The sequence below is a fragment of the Pithys albifrons genome, chromosome 30 (assembly GCF_047495875.1).
Source record: "Pithys albifrons albifrons isolate INPA30051 chromosome 30, PitAlb_v1, whole genome shotgun sequence".
NCBI lineage: Eukaryota > Metazoa > Chordata > Aves > Passeriformes > Thamnophilidae > Pithys > Pithys albifrons.
In genome coordinates, this window is record NC_092487.1 from 393,133 (window position 1) to 414,679 (window position 21,547).

Below are 21,547 nucleotides of genomic sequence, written 5' to 3' on the forward strand. Positions count from 1 at the left end.
ACAAACCATTCCCTGAGTCTGTGCTTGTTCAGGCTGTTACTGACACCTGCCCAGGTGAAGCTTCTTCTAAGACAAATCAGGAGGGTGAAAACATGAGAAAGGACCACCAGGATGTGGCAACTTTGATGCAATAAACTTTTAATGAGAGTGAGCAAAGGAATCCATTTCAGTGTCTCCAAGAAGTAAGAAAACTGTTCTCCAGCCAGAGGTACATCCACGTAGGGTTGAATTGGGTTTTTTTTCTGTGTCTCAGCAGTTGATTTGAACAAACAGAACTCATTTTGAGTATTTTTTTCATGTTTACCCCAGACAACACAGAAATGGGGCAGGAGGAACATTAACACAGAAAATGGCAGCAGAAATTAAGAGGAGAGAATTCTGAAGGGGCTGAAGAGTTACAGCTCTGTGACTTTGTGATAGGGCAGTGGAGGTTCTGAACTCCTTGGCTGTGAAACCATCACGTTCATCTGGTGGTTGGACCTCACTGAGGTATCTCTGTGCCCAACTGGATGAAAATAATTGGACTGACTACTGGAAGTCTGACAGTGGGAATAATTAGATTAAGGGACACCATAACTTCAGTTTAGCAACAGCTCAAGCTGCAAGAACATCTGTGGGGTCTGTCCCAAGGCAGCCCATTCTGGTTCTGATGGGGTGGAGAGACCATCCCAGCCATGAGAGACCCCCAAAGCCCCACTGGGCTCGACAGGAAAAACAGATGCAGGTGTTGGATGCAGAACAGTTTTATTTCAGGGGCAGGAAAGCCCTGCTGGACAAAGACACAGAAGGCAAAGACAGGCAGGTTTCCCCTCCATGCTTCACAGGAGATGTTCCTCCAGCCTTGTCTCAGGAGGCAGAAGGTTCAGGGGGAAGCCTGTGGGTGGTGCAGTCACACCTTTGGCCACGGGCAGGGACAAGGAGGGGGAGAGGACACAAGGCAAGAGGGAAACATGGGCAGTTTCCAGAGGGATGAGGTGGAAGTCTGATGCTCTGCCCTCCCTCAGGAGCTGAGCTGAGGCTCCAGACTCTCATTTTCCAGCGTTCTTCAGCCAAGGGGGATCTCTGGGGCCTTTAGCAGGGCCCGCAGCTGCCACGGCCGGACCTGTAGGACCTGTAGGAGTAAGGGCTGCAAGAGCCAAAGGATCTGCCATAGCCATACAGGCCCCTGGAGCCTCCACAGCCCCACAGCCCCCCATAGCCCAGGGAGGAGCCCCCATAGCCATAGAGACCCCCATAGCCCAGGGAGGAGCCCCCATAGCCATAGAGACCCCCATAACCCAGGGAGGAGCCCCCATAGCCATAGAGACCCCCATAGCCCAGGGAGCCATAACCCCCAGAGCCATAGAGACCCCCATAGCCCAGGGGGCTCCCAGAGCCTCCAACAACGGGGGCTCCAGCAGATCCCACGACGGAATCCTGAGGGAAGGAGCTGAGGATGGGTCCAGGGAAGGTGACCACCACGGGGGGTGGCTGGATCAGGGTGGTGGAGTCGGGGCACTGGCGCACACAGGGCTCGTTGGCGCTGTCAGCGAGGGGCTGGGGGCGGGCGACGCCGCAGGCAGAGCTGGGGTACAGGTCGTAGCAGGACATCTCGTAGGGTTGGCAGTGAATCTGTGGAAGGTGTTCGTTTATTAACTCTAATGTTATATCAAGCTTTAGGTTGTGCTCAGACAGTCCCACAAAGGATCAGAAAAGAATCTGGGAAATATTTGCTATTATTGTTCCTCCTCTCCTCATGATCTCTTGACTTCAGTCCAACAAAGTCATTCTCCTCTTCAACTGTGTCCAAGAAAGTCATGGACTTTTCAGTTGGATCTTTGGAATTTCCACTTGGATCTTTGGAATTTCCACTTGGGATCTTTGGAATTTCCAGTTGGGATCTCTGGCATTTCCACTTGGATCTCTGGAATTTCCAGTTGGGATCTTTTGGAATTCCCACTTGGATCTTTGGAATTTCCACTTGGATCTTTGGAATTTCCACTGGGATTTTTGGAATTTCCACTTGGATCTGTGGAATTTCCAGTTGGATTTTTGGAATTTCCACTTAGGATCTTTGGAATTTCCACTTGGATCTTTGGAATTTCCAGTTTGGATTTTTGGAATTTCCAGTTGGGATCTCTGGAATTTCCACTTGGATCTTTGGAATTTCCAGTTGGATTTTTGGAATTTCCACTTGGATCTTTGGAATTTCCAGTTGGATCTCTGGAATTTCCACTTGGATCTTTGGAATTTCCACTTGGATCTTTGGAATTTCCAGTTGGGATCTCTGGAATTTCTAGTTGGGATCTCTGGAATTTCCACTTGGATCTTTGGAATTTCCACTTGGATCTTTGGAATTTCCAGTTGGGATCTTTGAAATTTCCACTTGGGATCTTTGGAATTTCCACTTGGATCTTTGGAATTTCCACTTGGATCTTTGGAATTTCCAGTTGGGATCTTTGGAATTTCCACTGGGATTTTTGGAATTTCCAGTTGGGATCTCTGGAATTTCCACTTGGATCTTTGGAATTTCCACTTGGATCTTTGGAATTTCCAGTTGGGACCTCTGGAATTTCCACTTGGATCTTTGGAATTTCCACTTGGATCTTTGGAATTTCCACTTGGATCTTTGGAATTTCCAGTTGGGATCTTTGGAATTTCCACTTGGATCTCTGGAATTTCCAGTTGGGATCTTTTGGAATTCCCACTTGGATCTTTGGAATTTCCACTTGGATCTTTGGAATTTCCACTTGGATCTTTGGAATTTCCAGTTGGATCTCTGGAATTTCCACTTGGATCTTTGGAATTTCCAGTTGGGATCTTTGGAATTTCCACTTGGATCTTTGGAATTTCCAGTTGGGATCTTTTGGAATTTCCACTTGGATCTTTGGAATTTCCACTTGGATCTTTGGAATTTCCAGTTGGGATCTCTGGAATTTCCACTTGGATTTTTGGAATTTCCACTTGGATCTTTGGAATTTCCACTGGGATTTTTGGAATTTCCAGTTGGATCTTTGGAATTTCCACTGGGATTTTTGGAATTTCCAGTTGGGATCTCTGGAATTTCCACTTGGATCTTTGGAATTTCCAGCTGAGATAATTTGGGAAGTATCACATTGCTCTTAGTTGATGGTTTCTACTTGCTAAGTTCGATCTTTCCTTTCATAAACTCATCAGAACTCAACCAAATGCAGCCACGTGCAAGAATAAATGTGAGTTATTCTTTGCCTTCTAAAATACAGCCAAGGAATTCTCTGGAGGTCTAAAACTGCTGCAAATTTGGGATTCAAAACTGTTTGATTCTCTCCTCTCCTGGTGCCTGACTTTTCAAGGCCTGGAGATGAATGAGAACTCAAACATTCTTTCCAGCAGCAAATATTCTGCAGGTCACTGACAGAGTGAGAGTCACCAGAGAGGTCTCAGTCTCTAAGAAATATTGTACGGGTAACTGGCAGTCTAAGAGTCACCAGAGAGGTCTCAGTCTCTAAGAAATATTCTACAGGTAACCTGCAGTCTGAGAGTCACCAGCGAGGTCTCAGTCTTTAAGTTAAGAAATATTCTACAGGTCACTGGCAGAGTGAGAGTAACCAGAGAGGTCTCAGTCTCTAAGAAATATTCTACAGGGAACCTGCAGTCTGAGAGTCACCAGAGAGGTCTCAGTCTCTAAGAAATATTCTACAGGGAACCTGCAGTCTGAGAGTCACCAGAGAGGTCTCAGTCTTTAAGAAATATTCTACAGGTAACCTGCAGTCTGAGAGTCACCAGAGAGGTCTCAGTCTCTAAGAAATATTCTACAGGTAACTGGCAGAGTGAGAGTAACCAGAGAGGTCTCAGTCTCTAAGAAATATTCTACAGGTAACTGGCAGTCTGAGAGTCACCAGAGAGGTCTCAGTCTTTAAGTTAAGAAATATTCTACAGGTCACTGGCAGAGTGAGAGTAACCAGAGAGGTCTCAGTCTCTAAGAAATATTGTACAGGTAACTGGCAGTCTGAGAGTCACCAGAGAGGTCTCAGTCTCTAAGAAATATTCTACAGGTAACTGGCAGTCTCAGAGTCACCAGAGAGGTCTCAGTCTTTAACTTACCAAATATTCTACAGGTCACTGACAGAGTGAGAGTAACCAGAGAGGTCTCAGTCTCTAAGTTAACAAATATTCTACAGGTAACTGGCAGTCTCAGAGTCACCAGAGAGGACTCAGCCCTAAGTTAAAGCCCAGAAGTTTAGAGAAGTTTAAGAGAAGTTTGACTTACCTGATTCACGAAGGTGGATGGACTGTGAGGAGAAGTGGATGGAAGGACTCGGTGCAGAGAGCTTTTATAGAGCCCTGTGCTTGCCTGGAGGCCATTTGGGCACCTGATGAATGTGTGAGTTCATAATTAGGTCCCAACCCCAAATTGCAGGGCACATAATTCCTCAAAGTGCTGAAATGGTTTGTGCTTGTTGCTTGTGCACTGCGGGCACTTCAAACCCACACAGAGCGTGACGGGCACATTCCACCCAGGACCTCTATTGTCTCCAGGCTTTAGGTGTGGAGTTATTTTCTCTTATTCCATGACTTTCAGAGCATTAGGGGAGGAAAAAAAGCTGACTGGAATTATTTACAAGTCCTACATAATTAGGGTGATAGGAGGCCAGTAATAATTTTGGCAGTTTGCAGGTCTGTCAGTGCAATCAACAGGATACCTGGAGCCAAATGGAACTTCTTGCAGCATCTCAGATGAGGGCTGGGGACAAATAACAAGGGTAAACTCATCCTTTCTGAAAGCTCAGCACTTCTCCCTCCAGCTGCTCAATGCAAGGCAAACCCCATGATCAGGAGCATCTTCTAATGGCTTTTGTATCACAGAATTGTATCATGGAATGGTTTGGGTTGGGAAGGACCCTAAAGATCATCTCATTTCAACCCCCCTGCCATGGACAGAGGCACCTTCCACTGTCCCAGGTTGCTCCAACTTGTCCATGGACACTTCCAGGGATGGGGCAGCCACAGGTTCTCTGCCCAACCTGTGCCAGGGCCTGCCCACCCTCACAGGGAAAAAACTTCTTCCCTATATCCAGTCTATCCATGTGAACCCATCCCCTTGTCCTGTCCCTCCAGGCCCTTGGGAATTGTCTCTCCCCAGGTTTCCTGGAGCCCCTTCAGGTCCTGCAAGGCCACAGTTGGGTCCCCCCAAAGCTTCTCCTCTCCAGGCTGGACAATCCCAAGTGTCCCAGCCCTTCCCCACAGCAGAGCTGCTCCAGCCCTCTGGTCACCTCCTGTGGAGCTGCTCCAACCCTCTGGTCACCTCCTGTGGAGCTGCTCCAGCCCTCTGGTCACCTCCTGTGGAGCTGCTCCAACCCTCTGGTCACCTCCTGTGGAGCTGCTCCAGCCCTCTGGTCACCTCCTGTGGAGCTGCTCCAGCCCTCTGGTCACCTCCTGTGGAGCAGCTCCAGCCCTTTGGTCACCTCCTGTGGAGCTGCTCCAGCAGCTCCAGGTCCTTCCTGGGCTGGGCCCCCAGGGCTGGAGGCAGCTCTGCAGGTGGGGTCTGACCTGAGGGGGCAGAGGGGCAGAGCCCCCCCTGCCCTGCTGCCCACCTGGACACCAGCCCAGGGCTGCCCATGGCCATGTCCAGCCTCTGCCCCACCAGCCCCTCCAAGTCCTTCTCCATCTGGATTGATCCCAGGGTTTGTCCCAAAACCCCTCCAAGTCCTTTTCCATTTGCTCATCCCCAACCTGGATTGATCCAGGGGGTTGTCCCATCAGCCCCTGCAAGTCCTTTTCCATCTGCTCATCCCCAGCCTGGATTGACCCCAGGGAATGGTCCCAAAAACCCCACCAAGTCCTTCTCCATCTGGACTGATCATGGGGATTGTCCCACCAGCCCCTCCAAGTCCTTCTCCATCTGGATTGATTCAGGGAGTTGTCCCAAAAACCCCTCTAAGTCATTCTCCATCTGGATTGGTCCCTGGAGGTTGTTCCACCAGCCCCTCCAAGTCCTTCTCCACCTGCTCATCCCCAGCCTGGATTGATCCAGGGGGTGGTCCCAAAAACCCTCCAAGTCCTTCTCCACCTGCTCATCCCCAGCCTGGATTGATCCAGGGGGTGGTCCCAAAAACCCTCCAAGTCCTTCTCCACCTGCTCATCCCCAGCCTGGATTGATCCAGGGGGTTGTCCCAAAAACCCTCCAAGTCCTTCTCCACCTGCTCATCCCCAGCCTGGATTGATCCAGGGGGTGGTCCCAAAAACCCTCCAAGTCCTTCTCCCTCTGCTCATCCCCAGCCTGGATTGATCCAGGGGGTGGTCCCAAAAACCCTCCAAGTCCTTCTCCACCTGCTCATCCCCAGCCTGGATTGATCCAGGGGGTTGTCCCAAAAACCCTCCAAGTCCTTCTCCACCTGCTCATCCCCAGCCTGGATTGATCCAGGGGGTGGTCCCAAAAACCCTCCAAGTCCTTCTCCACCTGCTCATCCCCAGCCTGGATTGATCCAGGGGGTGGTCCCAAAAACCCTCCAAGTCCTTCTCCACCTGCTCATCCCCAGCCTGGATTGATCCAGGGGGTGGTCCCAAAACCCCTCCAAGTCCTTCTCCACCTGCTCATCCCCAGCCTGGATCGATCCAGGGGGTTGTCCCAAAAACCCTCCAAGTCCTTCTCCACCTGCTCATCCCCAGCCTGGATTGATCCAGGGGGTGGTCCCAAAAACCCTCCAAGTCCTTCTCCACCTGCTCATCCCCAGCCTGGATCGATCCAGGGGGTTGTTCCAATCCAGGAGCAGCACCAGCACCTGGTCTTGTTAAACTCAAACCTCAACTACTTCTTTTAGTCCCTGGGAACAGAGAAATATTTCAGCTGGGACCAAAAAAAGCCTCTGGAAACTGAGTTTTCTGAGTTTTCTTGAGCTTTGCTTTCCTTTATTGTGTTTTCTCCTCTGATTGTTCCACATTTGAGACACACCAACGTGCCTTTGAAATGCAAAAAGAAAATCTAGTTTTTATTTTTTAAAGTCAAAGGAAGGTCAAAAAATGTTGTAAACCACGAAGTGATTACGGGAAAAACCCCAAGTGACCTCAATTTCCCTATTTAATGTGATAATCTCTCCTAATAGTGGGGTGGATATTACCTTGTATACAACTATGACACAGTAGGTACAAGTCAGTAATGGGTGTTCATGAGGTATCTGAAAATCCTTTGGAATGTCCTTGTAAAACCTTGACATGGCTTTTTTTTTTTTTTTTAATTATTTTTTTTTTTCCTCCCAGGATAATAGCTCAGGAAATCTCCATGTGTATCTCCAGATTTGGGAAAGCTCATAATTTATAAATAATAGGGGGTTTGAAGATAACCAGGTGGGTGATTATGATAACGATGTTAATGACAGTGTTACAGGAAGGGAGTAAACCAAGAAAGAATCCTCAGCAAAAGGCAGCATTTGCCTTTCCCAACAGATTCCCACCTCCTAATTGCTCCCTGCTGAAAGGTACCATCAGGGATGGGATTAACTTTGAGACACTTTCAAACAACTCAAGGGGTTTTTGTTTCTACTACGGCTCAATTTGGGAGTTCTGCTATAGAGAATCATGGAATGGTTTGGGTTGGAAAGGACCTTAAAGATCATCTTGTTCTGGGGCATCTTCCACTATCTCAGGTGGCTCCAACCTGGGCTTGGACAGTTCCAGAGATGGAGCAGCCATGGGAGTAACCTGGACCAGGCCCTGCCCACCTTTTGCCAAAACATCAGTAAAACATTAATTATAATTCAAGGTGTGCATTGATCATTTTGAGCTTTCCATCCTAATCCTTAAAAACATGAATATCTCTCATTCCAGAACTAAATTCAGCTTCAAGCTGCAGTTTGAGGGTCAGAGGAAACCTAAGGCTGTTCTGGACACGTGTCCCAAAACCATTCCATGATTTTATGATTTCTGATTAATGTCTGAGCATCTTTGTCATGTAAGAGAGGAGGAGAAGAATATCAGGGTAAAACCAACGTGGTGCAACTGCAGAGGGAACAGAGAAGGGATATGAATGTCATGAATCATGATTTAGGATGAAAGATGCACTAATTTCACCCATCAGCCTTTGGGATGAAAGGACCTCTGGTGATGTAACATCAAGAAACAAACAGAAAGCGCAACAATTTCGTCACTTTGCAGAGCTATCAATACAAAAAACGTGCTTTGTCACCTAATTAGCTCCACGTTCATTAACTCAGCCTCTCCCCCCTCAGGCACTCTGAACTGTATAAAAGCTGCCTCCACTCGGGGTTGTCCCAACATCTTCTCTTCTCTCAGTTCTTCCCAACGACTTGGTGAGTCTGGAGCTGCTCTTTGCAACTCTTGGGATTTCTCTTGGCTTAAAAATAGATCTGGGGTGGACAATTGGTGTGGGGTGGTCTCTTCTCTGAAGAACTAGTAGGCAAAATTTTAGGTGAAAAGATAAAGCCTGAAAAACTTGTTAATAACTTTTTCCTGCCTTCAGGGTCATTGTTTAATTTCAAAGCAAATGGGAAGTTTCTTGATACAGAAGACAATTAAGTTTGTTATTGGGTTGCTTCTGGTTGTATCCACGATGAGATTAGTTCAATATTTATTCTTCTTCTTGGTTTGGTTAAATGGTAGACTGGAAATTATTTGGAAAATTCATCTTCATGGTTTGCAGGGAAATGCTGGGCTTAGATGTTGACCTGCCATTATATCCAGATTGTTTATTAAAATCAATCAAAATGCTTTTAATTCAAGACAAATGGACAGGAAAACTCCCCGAGATCAGGCAAAGGTTTAGAGCAGGACAGGGAGGGATTCAGAGATATTGAAGATGTTCTGTAAGACTTTTTTTAGGTTGAAAAAGGGTCATGGAGGGAATTTAAGGAGCTGAAAGGTGAAGTGCTGAGTTTCTTGGTAATAGTTTGGTTTGATCCTTTGTAATAATAGTTCAGAGCCCAAAATCAAAATGTTGTGGTGTTCAGTGAGTTGTGAATATCTCACTGACGAAATGTTTGGAAATTTGGGACGATCATCTTTGCAATCCCCTTGTAATGGTCTCATCAAAGAAGCAACTGAGCAAATCTGACTAGACAATGAGTTCTAATCCCTGTTTTGACAAGGATCAGCACAAAAGAGATCAGTGGGAATGAAGAGCTAGTCATGAAATCATGAACAACAACACCCTCCACTCTTGGAGTCCCACTCCTTGCTGAGCCACTGACTCACCAAAGCACCGGAGCAAATAATTTTGCTCTTCTGCTCCAAATTTCCTTTTTAATGGACGTGGGAAAATTGCTGAGCCTCAAAGCACTCTTGGCTGAGGGAAGGCAAGAAACTCCACAGCACATTTCTGTGGGTAAATAATGTCCTGTCATGGTAAAATCACCCCTTGCAGATCGACCTCCACCCCTGCAAAATGTCCTGCTACGACCTGTGCTCCGTCGGCGGCGTCGCCCGCCCCCAGCCCCTCGCTGACAGCGCCAACGAGCCCTGTGTGCGCCAGTGCCCCGACTCCACCACCCTGATCCAGCCACCCCCCGTGGTGGTCACCTTCCCTGGACCCATCCTCAGCTCCTTCCCTCAGGATTCCGTCGTGGGATCTGCTGGAGCCCCCGTTGTTGGAGGCTCTGGGAGCCCCCTGGGCTATGGGGGTCTCTATGGCTCTGGGGGTTATGGCTCCCTGGGCTATGGGGGTCTGTGGGGCTATGGGGGCTCCTCCCTGGGCTATGGGGGTCTCTATGGCTCTGGGGGTTATGGCTCCCTGGGCTATGGGGGTCTCTATGGCTATGGGGGCTCCTCCCTGGGCTATGGGGGTCTCTATGGCTATGGGGGCTCCTCCCTGGGCTATGGGGGTCTCTATGGCTATGGGGGCTCCTCCCTGGGCTATGGGGGGCTGTGGGGCTGTGGAGGCTCCAGGGGCCTGTATGGCTATGGCAGATCCTTTGGCTCTTGCAGCCCTTACTCCTACAGGTCCTACAGGTCCCGTGGCAGCTGCGGGCCCTGCTAAAGGCCCCAGAGATCCCCCTTGGCTGAAGAATGCTGGAAAATGAGAGTCTGGAGCCTCAGCTCAGCTCCTGAGGGAGGGCAGAGCATCAGACTTCCACCTCATCCCTCTGGAAACTGCCCATGTTTCCCTCTTGCTTTGTGTCCTCTCCCCCTCCTTGTCCCTGCCCGTGGCCAAAGGTGTGACTGCACCACCCACAGGCTTCCCCCTGAACCTTCTGCCTCCTGAGACAAGGCTGGAGGAACATCTCCTGTGAAGCATGGAGGGGAAACCTGCCTGTCTTTGCCTTCTGTGTCTTTGTCCAGCAGGGCTTTCCTGCCCCTGAAATAAAACTGTTCTGCATCCAACACCTGCATCTGTTTTTCCTGTCGAGCCCAGTGGGGCTTTGGGGGTCTCTCATGGCTGGGGTGGTCTCTCCACCCCATCAGAACCAGAATGGGCTGCCTTGGGACAGACCCCACAGATGGTCTTGCAACTTGAGGTGTTGCTAAACTGAGATGATGGTGTCCCTTAATCTAATTATTCCCACTGTCAGACTTCCAATTGTCAGTCCAATTATTTTCATCCAGTTGGACCCTGGAACAGGCTTAGCATGGCAGTGGCCATGGCCCCAAACCAAGAGTTCAAGGAGCCTTTGGGCAAAGTTCCAAAGTTCTCATGAACGTGGTGGGGTTGTTGGGGTGTCCTGTGAAGGGCCAGGAGTTGGATTTATTGAGCCTAATTAGTCCCTGGCAATCAGGATATTCCATGACTCTATTTTTAACTAGTTAATTTAGTGCTGGAATTCCTTTTAATTTTACATCTTCCAGATCTTGTAATAGAAATCCTCAAACTGCCTTGAAAGACACGGTGAAAAAATGTGGCCTGAAGTTCTGTCAAAGCCTGTCCTGAAAAGGAGTGAAAGGAGGAAGGTGAATAATGGGAAACAATTTTTAAGATCTGTATCAGGTGAGGGAAGATGAAGCACTGCCTCTTTTTTCTTCATTAATCACTGCCCTGAGTGATAAGAGTTGCCTCGAGGGAGGTTTGGCTGAGCCTGTTTGGCAGCTGGGGGAAGTGAAAAGAACATGAACTAAAGCATTAGAGAGGCTTTACCTCTTCCTCCTCCCAGACTCTTTCAAAGAAAAGCTCCACATGCAAATGGACAATTTCTTGGTCTCACTGCAAGTCTGATTCCTCACGGATAATTTCAGTGCTCCTCCCCACAAGGAACTGGATGTGTCCGATGTCTCCGTGTTATAAGTCATGACAAACTGAAATGAAAACTCATCCATGGTACCCCAATGAAGGTTGTTTTTATTTTAAGAAAAAAACATTTCATTTCTACGGATTAACAAATATCTATTGAGAATATTTTGACCAAAAATCCCAGAATCCTTTTGGTTGGGAAAGACCTCCAAGGTTATGAAGTCCAACCTTTCACCCATCTCCACCCAACCAGAGGTGTGTTGTGTCAGACAGCACAAGACAACACCAGCGGTGGGAGCTTTTAACGCCGAGACAACACGAGTACATGGCTTTTATTTGGGCTGGATGCCTGATCAGAGTGAGCTCATGTCTGATTGCAACACACAGAGATGCCCTTTCTCTCAGTGGCTGATGTTAAATGGGAGTTGTAAGGATGGAGGGAATTACTACATTTGTTACTCAAGGCTCAGAAAACCTCTAATTATTCCTTTACGTCCGTGGCCTCGGCGCGTCTTTCGGGAACTCTCTGCTTTGTGCCCTGATAACAAAAAGCTGAGTGGCACTAAAGAGGAGGGAATGAGACCTTCAGACTGGAAAAACGAGCTGCCTGAAGTGCTGGGAGTATCAGTGACAGTGGGACTGGCAGCACCACAGGGCAAAGCTGGGCACCTGCTGACTGTGGGGAAATGATGCCATGAGAGACCCCAGCAAAGGAGGACTCTGAGCCAAGTTAGTGTGGGATAAGATAAAAAGTGAAAGTCTTTTAATCTCAGGCTTTGGGCCCACAGGAATACGTATTGATTGATGCCCCAAAGACTGGTTTTTATGGTTTTTATAATATTGTCCACCCAATCCCCAGTTCACACATCTCTCAGTCCAGCCCCATCCTGCTCCTGGTCACACCTCCTCAGGATTTGAGTCAGGGGTCAGTGGGATCCCCTCTTCATCATTTTCCTCTTCCTCAGCACACACAGGGTCCTTGGAGCTTTTCCAGTGTTCTCAGACTCAAGGTTGTTGGCTCATGTTTATGTTTCATTTTCTGATAGTCTTCAGTTTTCTGCCTTGAAGAGACTCTAAACAACTAAAAGAATTTGAGCTACTGATATGTGGCAGAGATTGGCGTGTGTGAACATTGAACTTAAGTTGTTAGAAATATTAACACACTAAATCTACATTTTACTACAGTTACAAGTACTTCTAAAATCTATAAAAATGAAAAAAAGATCAAAAATCCAAAACTCCTCCTGCATCAGCAAAGAGGAGTGATGGGAGGAGGACTTTCCTGTCCCACCTTCCAGGAGCCACTCCAGAAGTCACTCTGAGAATTCCAGAGTCACTGAGGCTGGAAAATACCTCTAAGATCATCAAGGCCAACCTCTGATCACCACCTTGCCAACCACACCAGAGCACTGAGGGCCACGTCCAGTTGCAATACCTGAGATAGGACTGAAGTGCCTTCACAGGGGGGTGGTCCAGGGGCCACATGGGGGTCCTGTTTGAGCCCCCACACCCTCCACTCTCACACACTCAGACAGGGTTTCCTCACTGCCTTGATCCCAGGTTTCCCAAGCAGTCTCAGAGCTCTGGATCCTCAAAATATCAAATATATTAAATATCCGTTTTATATTAAATATATGTCAAACATTTATTAAACATTTCTATAATAAATATAATAAATATACATCAAACATGCATTAAATATATATTAAATATATAAAAACATACATAAGGAATGGAATTGAACAGAATAGAAATCTATAAAAATAAATTACCATAATAAATAGATATAAATCCTTCATTAATTGAATTTATTAAATATAAAAACATATGTAATCCTTAATTAAAATAATTTAATCAAGGTGCAAGAACAGAATAACAGCTTGAGCTGGTGCCTCCAAGGAAGGAACCCTGAACAAAGGACATGCTGGGCTTTTATACCCTTTCAGCCCAATCATGTGAAAGTCTGGGGTCACCACCTGCTGCTGCCTCAGTGTTGGGTTTCCTGGCTGGGCCACAGGTCCCTCTGCACCCTCTGGAGAGACTTTATTGTAAATAAAACATATCAGACAGTCATGGAAATACAAGCAGAGCCTGTTAAAACAAGGAGGAGGACACACCCAGCATCCCTTTCACTGCAAACATGTCCCAACTTCTCCAACAGACAGAGGGAAATGAGTTGAAATGAGTGAGACTAATCCTAAATAAACTGACACAGACAAGAGGAAGGGATGAAAAAAGTGTTGTTGGATATGTCAAAGTAAAAGAATTATCTCTGTTTCCTTTGGCACCAAGGGAGTGACACATTCCCTAAAGGGGGTACAGCAGCAGTTTTATAGAAGGACAGATTTGGAAATTGAAAAAGAAGCACCAGATGTTCTTCTAGAACAAAAATAGTGCCCAAGACAAACATACTTCTAATACAACAATATGGCCCAAATATAACAGTGTACAGATGACTTTATATATGTAAATATATTACCACAAGCTTATATGGGTATGCTTGAAAGAGGGATTAGTACTCCAAATACCACATGTCAATCAATTGCTCCACTTCTTTCCCTGATTCATTCCTCTCTGCATTGCTCTGCCCCCAAAATAAGATTTTCCATGAGATGATGATAACACAGTTGGAGGTGGATACAAACCAAGAGGGAATGACTTCCTCTGCTGTAGTTGTAAAAAATGTATGATAGCTCCAGGTGAAATAGAGGGAGACTAAACTTTAACCTCCCAGAGCTGCTGGGAAAAGAAGTCCAGGCAAAGAGACACGAAGCAGAGACTTGGATGCAGAAAAACTTTATTGTGCCCAGAGAGGCAGGAGAGACAGTCAGAGAGATGGCGGGGAGGACCCACACAGGCTGCTCGTCATGTGCTGGAGGAGCCCAATGGATCAGCTCCAGGGATGGGCTTGTGGAGTGTGGGCAGCGCTGGCAGTGGGGTGTGGGCTGGGGGCAGTGGCTGGGGCTGGGCTGGGTCTAGCAGGGCCCACAGGTGTTCCAGAGCTTCCTGGAGGAGCGGGGCAGGACACAAGGGCTGCAGGCGGGAGCAGCGCAGGCTGTGCCAAAGGTGCAGAGGCCCCCCGAGGCCTGGGTGGCCGCAGCAGAGGGGTAGAGGCCCCCCAGCCCCAGGTTGCCCCCAAAGGCGGGGGCTCCGGCCGAGCCCACCACGGCTTGCTGGGGGAAGGAGCTGAGGATGGGGCCGGGGAAGGTGACGATGACGGGGGGCGGCTGGATGAAGGCCGTGGAGTCGGGGCACTGGCGGGCACACAGCTCGTTGCAGCTCTCGGCGATGGGCTGGGGCACAGCCACGCTGCTCTTCGGGGGGCACAGATCGTAGCACGACATCTTGGCGTGGAGAGAGGAGGCTGAAACACAAATCCAAATAAAAAGGTGTCATGATTGAGTGATGCCCTGGCTGAGCAGTGCCCTGGTCCCAGGGCTGCCCTGCAGCTGGAGGCACTGGAGCCACTCCAATGTGTCCACACTGCCCAGCACCTTCCTCTGCACTCACAGCCCCAGCCATGCCCTGATCCCACTCCCACACACCACCCAGTCCCTGGCCAAGGTGCTGGGCACAGCCTGGCTCTGCCTGGCCCAGCCAAGGGGCTCCCAGCATGGCCCATCCGTGCCAGTGCATGGCAGTGTGGTGCCAGCACAGCCGCTGCCCTGGGAGCTGTGGTGCCCAGCCATGCCCTGGCCAGCCCCTGCCCCAGCAGGCCCAGCCCCGCAGGCCCCACCTGCCCTTTGGCTGAGCAGAGCGAGGCCGCAGCAGTGGATGCAGCCCTGGCCCAGGGCAGCGCTTTTATGGCTGGCCGGGGAGGCCGGGCAGGAGCTGCCCATGCTGGGGGCACGTGGCCGTGGGGGACAAGCCCCTGCCTCCTCCCTGCCTGGCACGGGGCTCTTTTGCTGACTCCCTTTCCTCAACAGCCCCAACCTGCTCTCACATTTCCTGCAATTACCTCTCTTGGACGCCCTGAACTTGCACCTCCTGTCTCAAATCAGACCTGATAATGAGAGCTCTAATTAGTCCAGTTGGCTTTTCATGGTGTAGATGGGGAAGTGGACAAGCTGTGTGACAAAGGGTGACATCAAGTGGCCCTTGTGCCAGAGCTCTTCCCAAGGGCTTGGTCTCAGGGTGGCCACATTCCTTCTCTGCAGAGCCCCAGGGCACAGCAGGGTCCTGCTGCTGACCTTGTCAATCCCTCCCGCACACCAGTGCCCCCCTGACATGTGCCAGGGGTCCATGATGTGCCCAGGGCCAGGCAGGGTGGGAATGGCCAATGCCAGGCAGCTGCTCAGGGGCCCTGCCTGCTCAGCATGAGGCAGCAGAGTCCAGCCCAGCAGAGCCAGGCTCCATCCGCCTGCAGGCACTGGCCATGCAGCTCTGCAGGGCTGGGGCACACACAGCCCTCCTGCCCTGTGCTCACGGCCATGTGGGCACAAATACACCCCCCAGACTGGCCAACATGCTGAAGGCTCCAGCCAGCTGTGCCCAAGACACGGCAGCCCCTTCCAGGTGTTGCTGGAGCCCCTGGGCTGAGGGATGTTGCTGCTGCCAAGTGTCAGAGCAGGCAGGAAGGGGAAGCAGCCCTGGCAATTGGGATGTGCTGGGGTGGCACATGGGGGGCTGCTGAGTCAGGCAGGGGCAGAAGCTGCCCAGCCCTGATGTCAGCAGCAGCAGCAGCAGCAGCAGCAGCAGGGAGTGTGCCCTGTTGCCATTGGCCCTGCTGGGGCTGAGCAATGCTGGGCTGCTATAAAAGGCGTGTGTGGGCCAGGCTGTGGCAAGCCCTGCTCTGGACACCTTCTCCTCGGGGAAAAGGGTAAGTGTGGGCTGTCTTGCCCTGCTGGCTCCTGCTGCAGCCCCTGTGCCTGGGGCACTGCCCTCTGCTGCTCTGCTGCAATCCATGGCTGCCCTCTTGCAGAGCTCCATCGCATCCCACGCCAAGATGTCGTGCTACGATCTGTGCCCCCCGAAGAGCAGCGTGGCTGTGCCCCAGCCCATCGCCGAGAGCTGCAACGAGCTGTGTGCCCGCCAGTGCCCCGACTCCACGGCCTTCATCCAGCCGCCCCCCGTCGTCGTCACCTTCCCCGGCCCCATCCTCAGCTCCTTCCCCCAGCAAGCCGTGGTGGGCTCGGCCGGAGCCCCCGCCTTTGGGGGCAACCTGGGGCTGGGGGGCCTCTACCCCTCTGCTCCGGCCACCCAGGCCTCGGGGGGCCTCTGCACCTTTGGCACAGCCTGCGCTGCTCCCGCCTGCAGCCCTTGTGTCCTGCCCCGCTCCTCCAGGAAGCTCTGGAACACCTGTGGGCCCTGCTAGACCCAGCCCAGCCCCAGCCACTGCCCCCAGCCCACACCCCACTGCCAGCGCTGACCACACTCCACAAGCCCATCTCTGGAGCAGATCTCTTGATCTCATCCAGCCCATGACAAGCAGCCTGTGTGGGTCTTTTGCACCATCTCTCTGAATCTCTCTCCTGCCTCTCTGTGCACAATAAAGTTTTCCTGCATCCAATTTGTGTCTCCTGTACTACTTTTTCCTGGCCAGGAAATCCTTGGGTGTCGGGGATTTCTTAATGTGGGAAGGTAAATGCTGTTTCTGGGATGCTGAGGTTACAGTGAGGGGTGTAAATGTTGGCAGGACGTTTGTGTCCATCAACCATAGGGAAGGATCGTTACCGTCCACTGAGCCCGGGCCGGGCCACCCCTGCCCTGCTCTGCCCACTGCTGTGCTGCACAAGTACACGAGATGTGGAACTACTGGACACACTCCCATAAAGGGCGACAAGGAGATGCTGAAGAGACCATTTGTGCTCTTGGCAGAGCCAGGGAGTGCTCAGAATGTTCCCCATCACGCACAAAAGGCTCAGGGTGGTTCCATCTCCTTGCACATATAAGAGAAGGGAAGGTGTGAGAAAGATGGAAGCAGGTTCTGTGCAGAGGTGTCAGGGCCAGCACCAGAGCCAATGGGAACCAGCTGAAATACGGCCCCAAAGCATTTGTTCAGGGAGAAGGGAAGCAAGACCAGGCACAAGGTACCCAGGGAGGTGGTGGAGTGTCTATCCTTGGAGACCTGGCAAAGCCATCTGGACATGGCTGTGGGTATTGAGCTTTGGGTGACCTTGCTGGAGGTGGCTGCAGGATAAGAAGGTGCCCTGGAAAGGCTGTGGGAAGAACAATCCAGTTGGAATTTGTGTCATTGTGGGTCCCTGGCAGAGGTGAGAGGCAACAAGTGTGTTGTGTGTGACTTGGACAAAGCAGATTAACTAAAGTGGAATGGAAAAGGAAAAGGGAAAGTAGAAGAGGGAATTGTGATAGTGATAGAAGAAAAGAAAATGGGAAAGGGGAAAAGGAAGGATGACAAAGGCAGGGTATATAAGGCAAGGAAGAAGGAGGAGATTGATGTAGGTAAGGACAAGCACAAGGATGAACAAAAGGAAAAGGAGAATTGGGCAATGGCAGTGAAATGGAAGTGGAGGGGCAAAGGGAAGAGGAAGATGAGGCCAGCTCTGGGCATTGACTCTAAAGACCTTCAGGAGAGCTGCGGGGAGAAAATCAAAGGAGCCCTGGCTGCCAATGCCCCTTGCTGGCTCCTACACCAAGTGCTGCCCTGCTCCTGCCCAGGGTGACACAATACCTGAAAAACACCGTGAGCTGCAAGACCAGCAGGCAGAGCAGTCCTTTCCTTCAGAGATCCTGGAGCTCAGCTGATGGGCTGTGTGTGGTGAGAGGTGCCAGGACTGTGGAGTCAGCAAAAGGCAGCTCAGACTGCTTGTGATTGGAATGACACACTGCCCTGGACAGTCCAGTCAGTGACATGTGCATGGCAAGGAAAATTTGCTTCCCATTGTAGACCTTCTCAGGAAAACACAGAGAAAAAGGTTTGATGCAAGATTTTTTATTTTAAGAGCAGCAAAGAACACACAGGACACAGATACAGAACACAGAGGCAGGTTCTGTGCCCAGGCTGCCAGAGAGCTGTTCCTTCAGACTTGTGCCAGGCAGTGGCTGTTGCAGAGAGAAACAAGTGCCCTGTGGGACGATGGTGGAGTCAGGAATGTGGGCAGGGGCAGGAGCAAGGAGGGGGAGAGAGGCCATGGGGAGAGGGTCAGGAGAGGAGGAAAGAGAGGAGGGGTGAGGCTGATTCCTCCAAGGGGTTCTGGGGCTGCAGGGTCAGGCTTTAGCAGGGCCCACAGGTATTCCAGAGCTTCCTGGAGGAGCGGGGCAGGACACAAGGGCTGCAGGCGGGAGCAGCGCAGGCTGTGCCAAAGGTGCAGAGGCCCCCCGAGGCCTGGGTGGCCGGAGCAGAGGGGTAGAGGCCCCCCAGCCCCAGGTTGCCCCCAAAGGCGGGGGCTCCGGCCGAGCCCACCACGGCTTGCTGGGGGAAGGAGCTGAGGATGGGGCCGGGGAAGGTGACGACGACGGGGGGCGGCTGGATGAAGGCCGTGGAGTCGGGGCACTGGCGGGCACACAGCTCGTTGCAGCTCTCGGCGATGGGCTGGGGCACAGCCACGCTGCTCTTCGGGGGGCACAGATCGGAGCACGACATCTTGGCGTGGAGAGAGGAGGCTGAAAGAGAAATCCACAAAAGAACAAGTGTCCTGATGGAGCAGGAGATGCCATATCTGAGCAGTGCCCTGGTCCCAGGGCTGCCCTGCAGCTGGAGGCACTGGAGCCACTCCTATGTGTCCACACTGCCCAGCACCTCCCTCTGCACTGACAGTCCCAGCCATGCCCTCATCCCACTCCCACACACCACCCAGTCCCTGTGCAAGGTGCTGGGCACAGCCTGGCTCTGCCTGGCCCAGCCAAGGGGCTCCCAGCATGGCCCATCCGTGCCAGTGCATGGCAGTGTGGTGCCAGCACAGCCGCTGCCCTGGGAGCTGTGGTGCCCAGCCATGCCCTGGCCAGCCCCTGCCCCAGCAGGCCCAGCCCCGCAGGCCCCACCTGCCCTTTGGCTGAGCAGAGCGAGGCCGCAGCAGTGGATGCAGCCCTGGCCCAGGGCAGCGCTTTTATGGCTGGCCGGGGAGGCCGGGCAGGAGCTGCCCATGCTGGGGGCACGTGGCCGTGGGGGACAAGCCCCTGCCTCCTCCCTGCCTGGCACGGGGCTCTTTTGCTGACTCCCTTTCCTCAACAGCCCCAACCCGCTCTTGCATTTCCTGCAATTACCTCTCTTGGATGCCCTGAACTTGCACCTCATGCCTCAAATGAGTCCTGATAATTAGCCATCTAATCAGCACATCTGGCTTTTCATGATGTAGATGGGGAAGGGAACAAGCTGTGTGACAAAGGGTGACATCAAGTGCCCCTTGTGCCAGAGCTCTTCCCAAGGGCTTGGTCTCAGGGTGGCCACATTCCTTCTCTGCAGAGCCCCAGGGCACAGCAGAGTCCTGCTGCTTACTTTGCTAAAGTCTCCCGCACCCCAGTGCCCCCCTGATGTGTGCCAGGGGTCCATGATGTGCCCAGGGCCAGGCAGGGTGAGAATGGCCAATGCCAGGCAGCTGCTCTGGGGCCCTGCCTGCTCAGCACGAGGCAGAAGAGCCCAGCCCAGCAGAGCCAGGCTCCATCCACCTGCAGGCACTGGCCATGCAGCTCTGCAGGGCTGGGGCACACACAGCCCTCCTGCCTTGTGCTCAGGACCATGTGGGCACAAATACACCCCCCATGCTGGCCAACATGCTGAAGGCTCCAGCCAGCTGTGCCCAAGACATGCCCAGACACCTTCCAGGTGTTGCTGGAGCCCCTGGGCTGAGGGATGTTGCTGCTGCCAAGTGTCAAAGCAGGCAGGAAGGGGAAGCAGCCCTGGCTATTGGGAAGTTCTGGGGTGGCACATGGGGGGCTGCTGAGTCAGGCAGGGGCAGGAGCTGCCCAGCCCTGGTGTCAGCAGCAGCAGCAGCAGCAGCAGCAGCAGCAGGGAGTGTGCCCTGTTGCCATTGGCCCTGCTGGGGCTGAGCAATGCTGGGGCTGCTATAAAAGGCGTGTGTGGGCCAGGCTGTGGCAAGCCCTGCTCTGGACACCTTCTCCTCGGGGAAAAGGGTAAGTGTGGGCTGTCTTGCCCTGCTGGCTCCTGCTGCAGCCCCTGTGCCTGGGGCACTGCCCTCTGCTGCTCTGCTGCAATCCATGGCTGCCCTCTTGCAGAGCTCCATCGCATCCCACGCCAAGATGTCGTGCTACGATCTGTGCCCCCCGAAGAGCAGCGTGGCTGTGCCCCAGCCCATCGCCGAGAGCTGCAACGAGCTGTGTGCCCGCCAGTGCCCCGACTCCACGGCCTTCATCCAGCCGCCCCCCGTCGTCGTCACCTTCCCCGGCCCCATCCTCAGCTCCTTCCCCCAGCAAGCCGTGGTGGGCTCGGCCGGAGCCCCCGCCTTTGGGGGCAACCTGGGGCTGGGGGGCCTCTACCCCTCTGCTGCGGCCACCCAGGCCTCGGGGGGCCTCTGCACCTTTGGCACAGCCTGCGCTGCTCCTGCCTGCAGCCCTTGTGTCCTGCCCCGCTCCTCCAGGAAGCTCTGGAACACCTGTGGGCCCTGCTAGACCCAGCCCAGCCCCAGCCACTGCCCCCAGCCCACACCCCACTGCCAGCGCTGACCACACTCCATAAGCCCATCCCTGGAGCAGATCCCTTGGGCTCCTCCAGCCCATGACAAGCAGCATGTGTGGGTCCTGCCCATCATCTCTCTGAATGTCTCTCCTGCCTCTCTGGGCACAATAAAGTTTTCCTGCATCTTATTTGTGTCTCCTCTCCTACTTTTCCCCAAATCTCAAAGACCCCATGGGTGGGGGATTTCTCTGAGTGGGAGGGTAAATTCTGTTCCTGGGATGCTCAGGTAACACTGAGGGGTGCAAGTGTTGGCAGGAGGTTTGTGTCAAGCCCTTGCAGAGAAGGATCCTTGCCCTTCCTTTAGCCCTGCCCAGGCCACCTCTGCACTGCTGTGCCCACTGCTGTGCTCTCCAAGGTCATGTCACATGTGAGGCTACTGAAGAGATCCCCCATAATGGGCTTCATGCAGATGGTGAAGGGACAGGGGCTACTTGTGCTCCTTGGGGATCTGAAGAATGCCAGGAATGTTCCCTCTACTGCAGAGGAGGCTCAGGGGGATTCCATCAGCTTGAGCACCTGAGAGAAGGGCAGGTGTGAGGAAGATGGAAGCAGGTTCTGTGCAGAGCTGTCAGGGGCAGCACCAGAGCCAATGGGCACGAGCTGAAATACAGCCCCAAAGTGCTTTTTCACAGTGAGGTGAGAGAGCCCTGGCACAGGTTTCCCAGGGAGGGTGTGGAATGTCTGTCCATGGAGACCATGCAAAGCCATCTGGAAATGGAGTTGGCCATTTGTTCTGAGTGATCCTGCTGGAGATGGCAGTGCAATGACAAGGTCCCCGGTAGAGGCTTTTGGAACAAGAATCCAGTTGGGATTTGTGTCACTGC

General features: G+C 52.1%; 6 protein-coding genes across 6 annotated transcripts; 3 read left to right on the forward strand and 3 right to left on the reverse strand.

The window, feature by feature from the left end:
* Positions 1–727: 727 nt before the first annotated feature.
* Positions 728–4,252, reverse strand: LOC139683914 (scale keratin-like). The gene is made up of 2 exons (XM_071579434.1): positions 4,229–4,252; positions 728–1,611 (listed from the first exon to the last, which is right to left on the reverse strand). Exon 2 carries the CDS (start codon positions 1,588–1,590, stop codon positions 1,072–1,074), a length of 519 nt encoding a protein of 172 aa, XP_071435535.1. The 5' UTR covers positions 1,591–1,611; positions 4,229–4,252; the 3' UTR covers positions 728–1,071.
* A 3,940-nt stretch (positions 4,253–8,192) lies between these two features.
* On the forward strand, positions 8,193–10,290 carry LOC139683913 (scale keratin-like). Its single transcript, XM_071579433.1, has 2 exons — positions 8,193–8,264; positions 9,335–10,290. Exon 2 carries the CDS (start codon positions 9,356–9,358, stop codon positions 9,944–9,946), a length of 591 nt encoding a protein of 196 aa, XP_071435534.1. The 5' UTR covers positions 8,193–8,264; positions 9,335–9,355; the 3' UTR covers positions 9,947–10,290.
* Positions 10,291–14,106: 3,816 nt separating this feature from the next.
* On the reverse strand, positions 14,107–14,475 carry LOC139683917 (scale keratin-like). The gene has a single exon (XM_071579438.1). It carries the CDS (start codon positions 14,473–14,475, stop codon positions 14,107–14,109), a length of 369 nt encoding a protein of 122 aa, XP_071435539.1.
* Positions 14,476–16,076: 1,601 nt separating this feature from the next.
* On the forward strand, positions 16,077–16,445 carry LOC139683915 (scale keratin-like). Its single transcript, XM_071579436.1, has one exon. It carries the CDS (start codon positions 16,077–16,079, stop codon positions 16,443–16,445), a length of 369 nt encoding a protein of 122 aa, XP_071435537.1.
* A 1,860-nt stretch (positions 16,446–18,305) lies between these two features.
* LOC139683916 (scale keratin-like) lies at positions 18,306–18,674 on the reverse strand. The gene has a single exon (XM_071579437.1). The coding sequence runs from the start codon at positions 18,672–18,674 to the stop codon at positions 18,306–18,308; it is 369 nt and encodes a 122-aa protein (XP_071435538.1).
* A 1,613-nt stretch (positions 18,675–20,287) lies between these two features.
* On the forward strand, positions 20,288–20,656 carry LOC139683910 (scale keratin-like). The gene has a single exon (XM_071579431.1). It carries the CDS (start codon positions 20,288–20,290, stop codon positions 20,654–20,656), a length of 369 nt encoding a protein of 122 aa, XP_071435532.1.
* The last annotated feature ends 891 nt before the right edge of the window (positions 20,657–21,547 follow it).

Bases quoted from the DNA above. Each gene is read 5' to 3' on its own strand.
- LOC139683915 (XM_071579436.1), top strand. From the start codon at position 16,077: ATGTCGTGCTACGATCTGTGCCCCCCGAAGAGCAGCGTGGCTGTGCCC.
- LOC139683913 (XM_071579433.1), top strand. From the start codon at position 9,356: ATGTCCTGCTACGACCTGTGCTCCGTCGGCGGCGTCGCCCGCCCCCAG.
- LOC139683917 (XM_071579438.1), bottom strand. From the start codon at position 14,475: ATGTCGTGCTACGATCTGTGCCCCCCGAAGAGCAGCGTGGCTGTGCCC.
- LOC139683914 (XM_071579434.1), bottom strand. From the start codon at position 1,590: ATGTCCTGCTACGACCTGTACCCCAGCTCTGCCTGCGGCGTCGCCCGC.
- LOC139683910 (XM_071579431.1), top strand. From the start codon at position 20,288: ATGTCGTGCTACGATCTGTGCCCCCCGAAGAGCAGCGTGGCTGTGCCC.
- LOC139683916 (XM_071579437.1), bottom strand. From the start codon at position 18,674: ATGTCGTGCTCCGATCTGTGCCCCCCGAAGAGCAGCGTGGCTGTGCCC.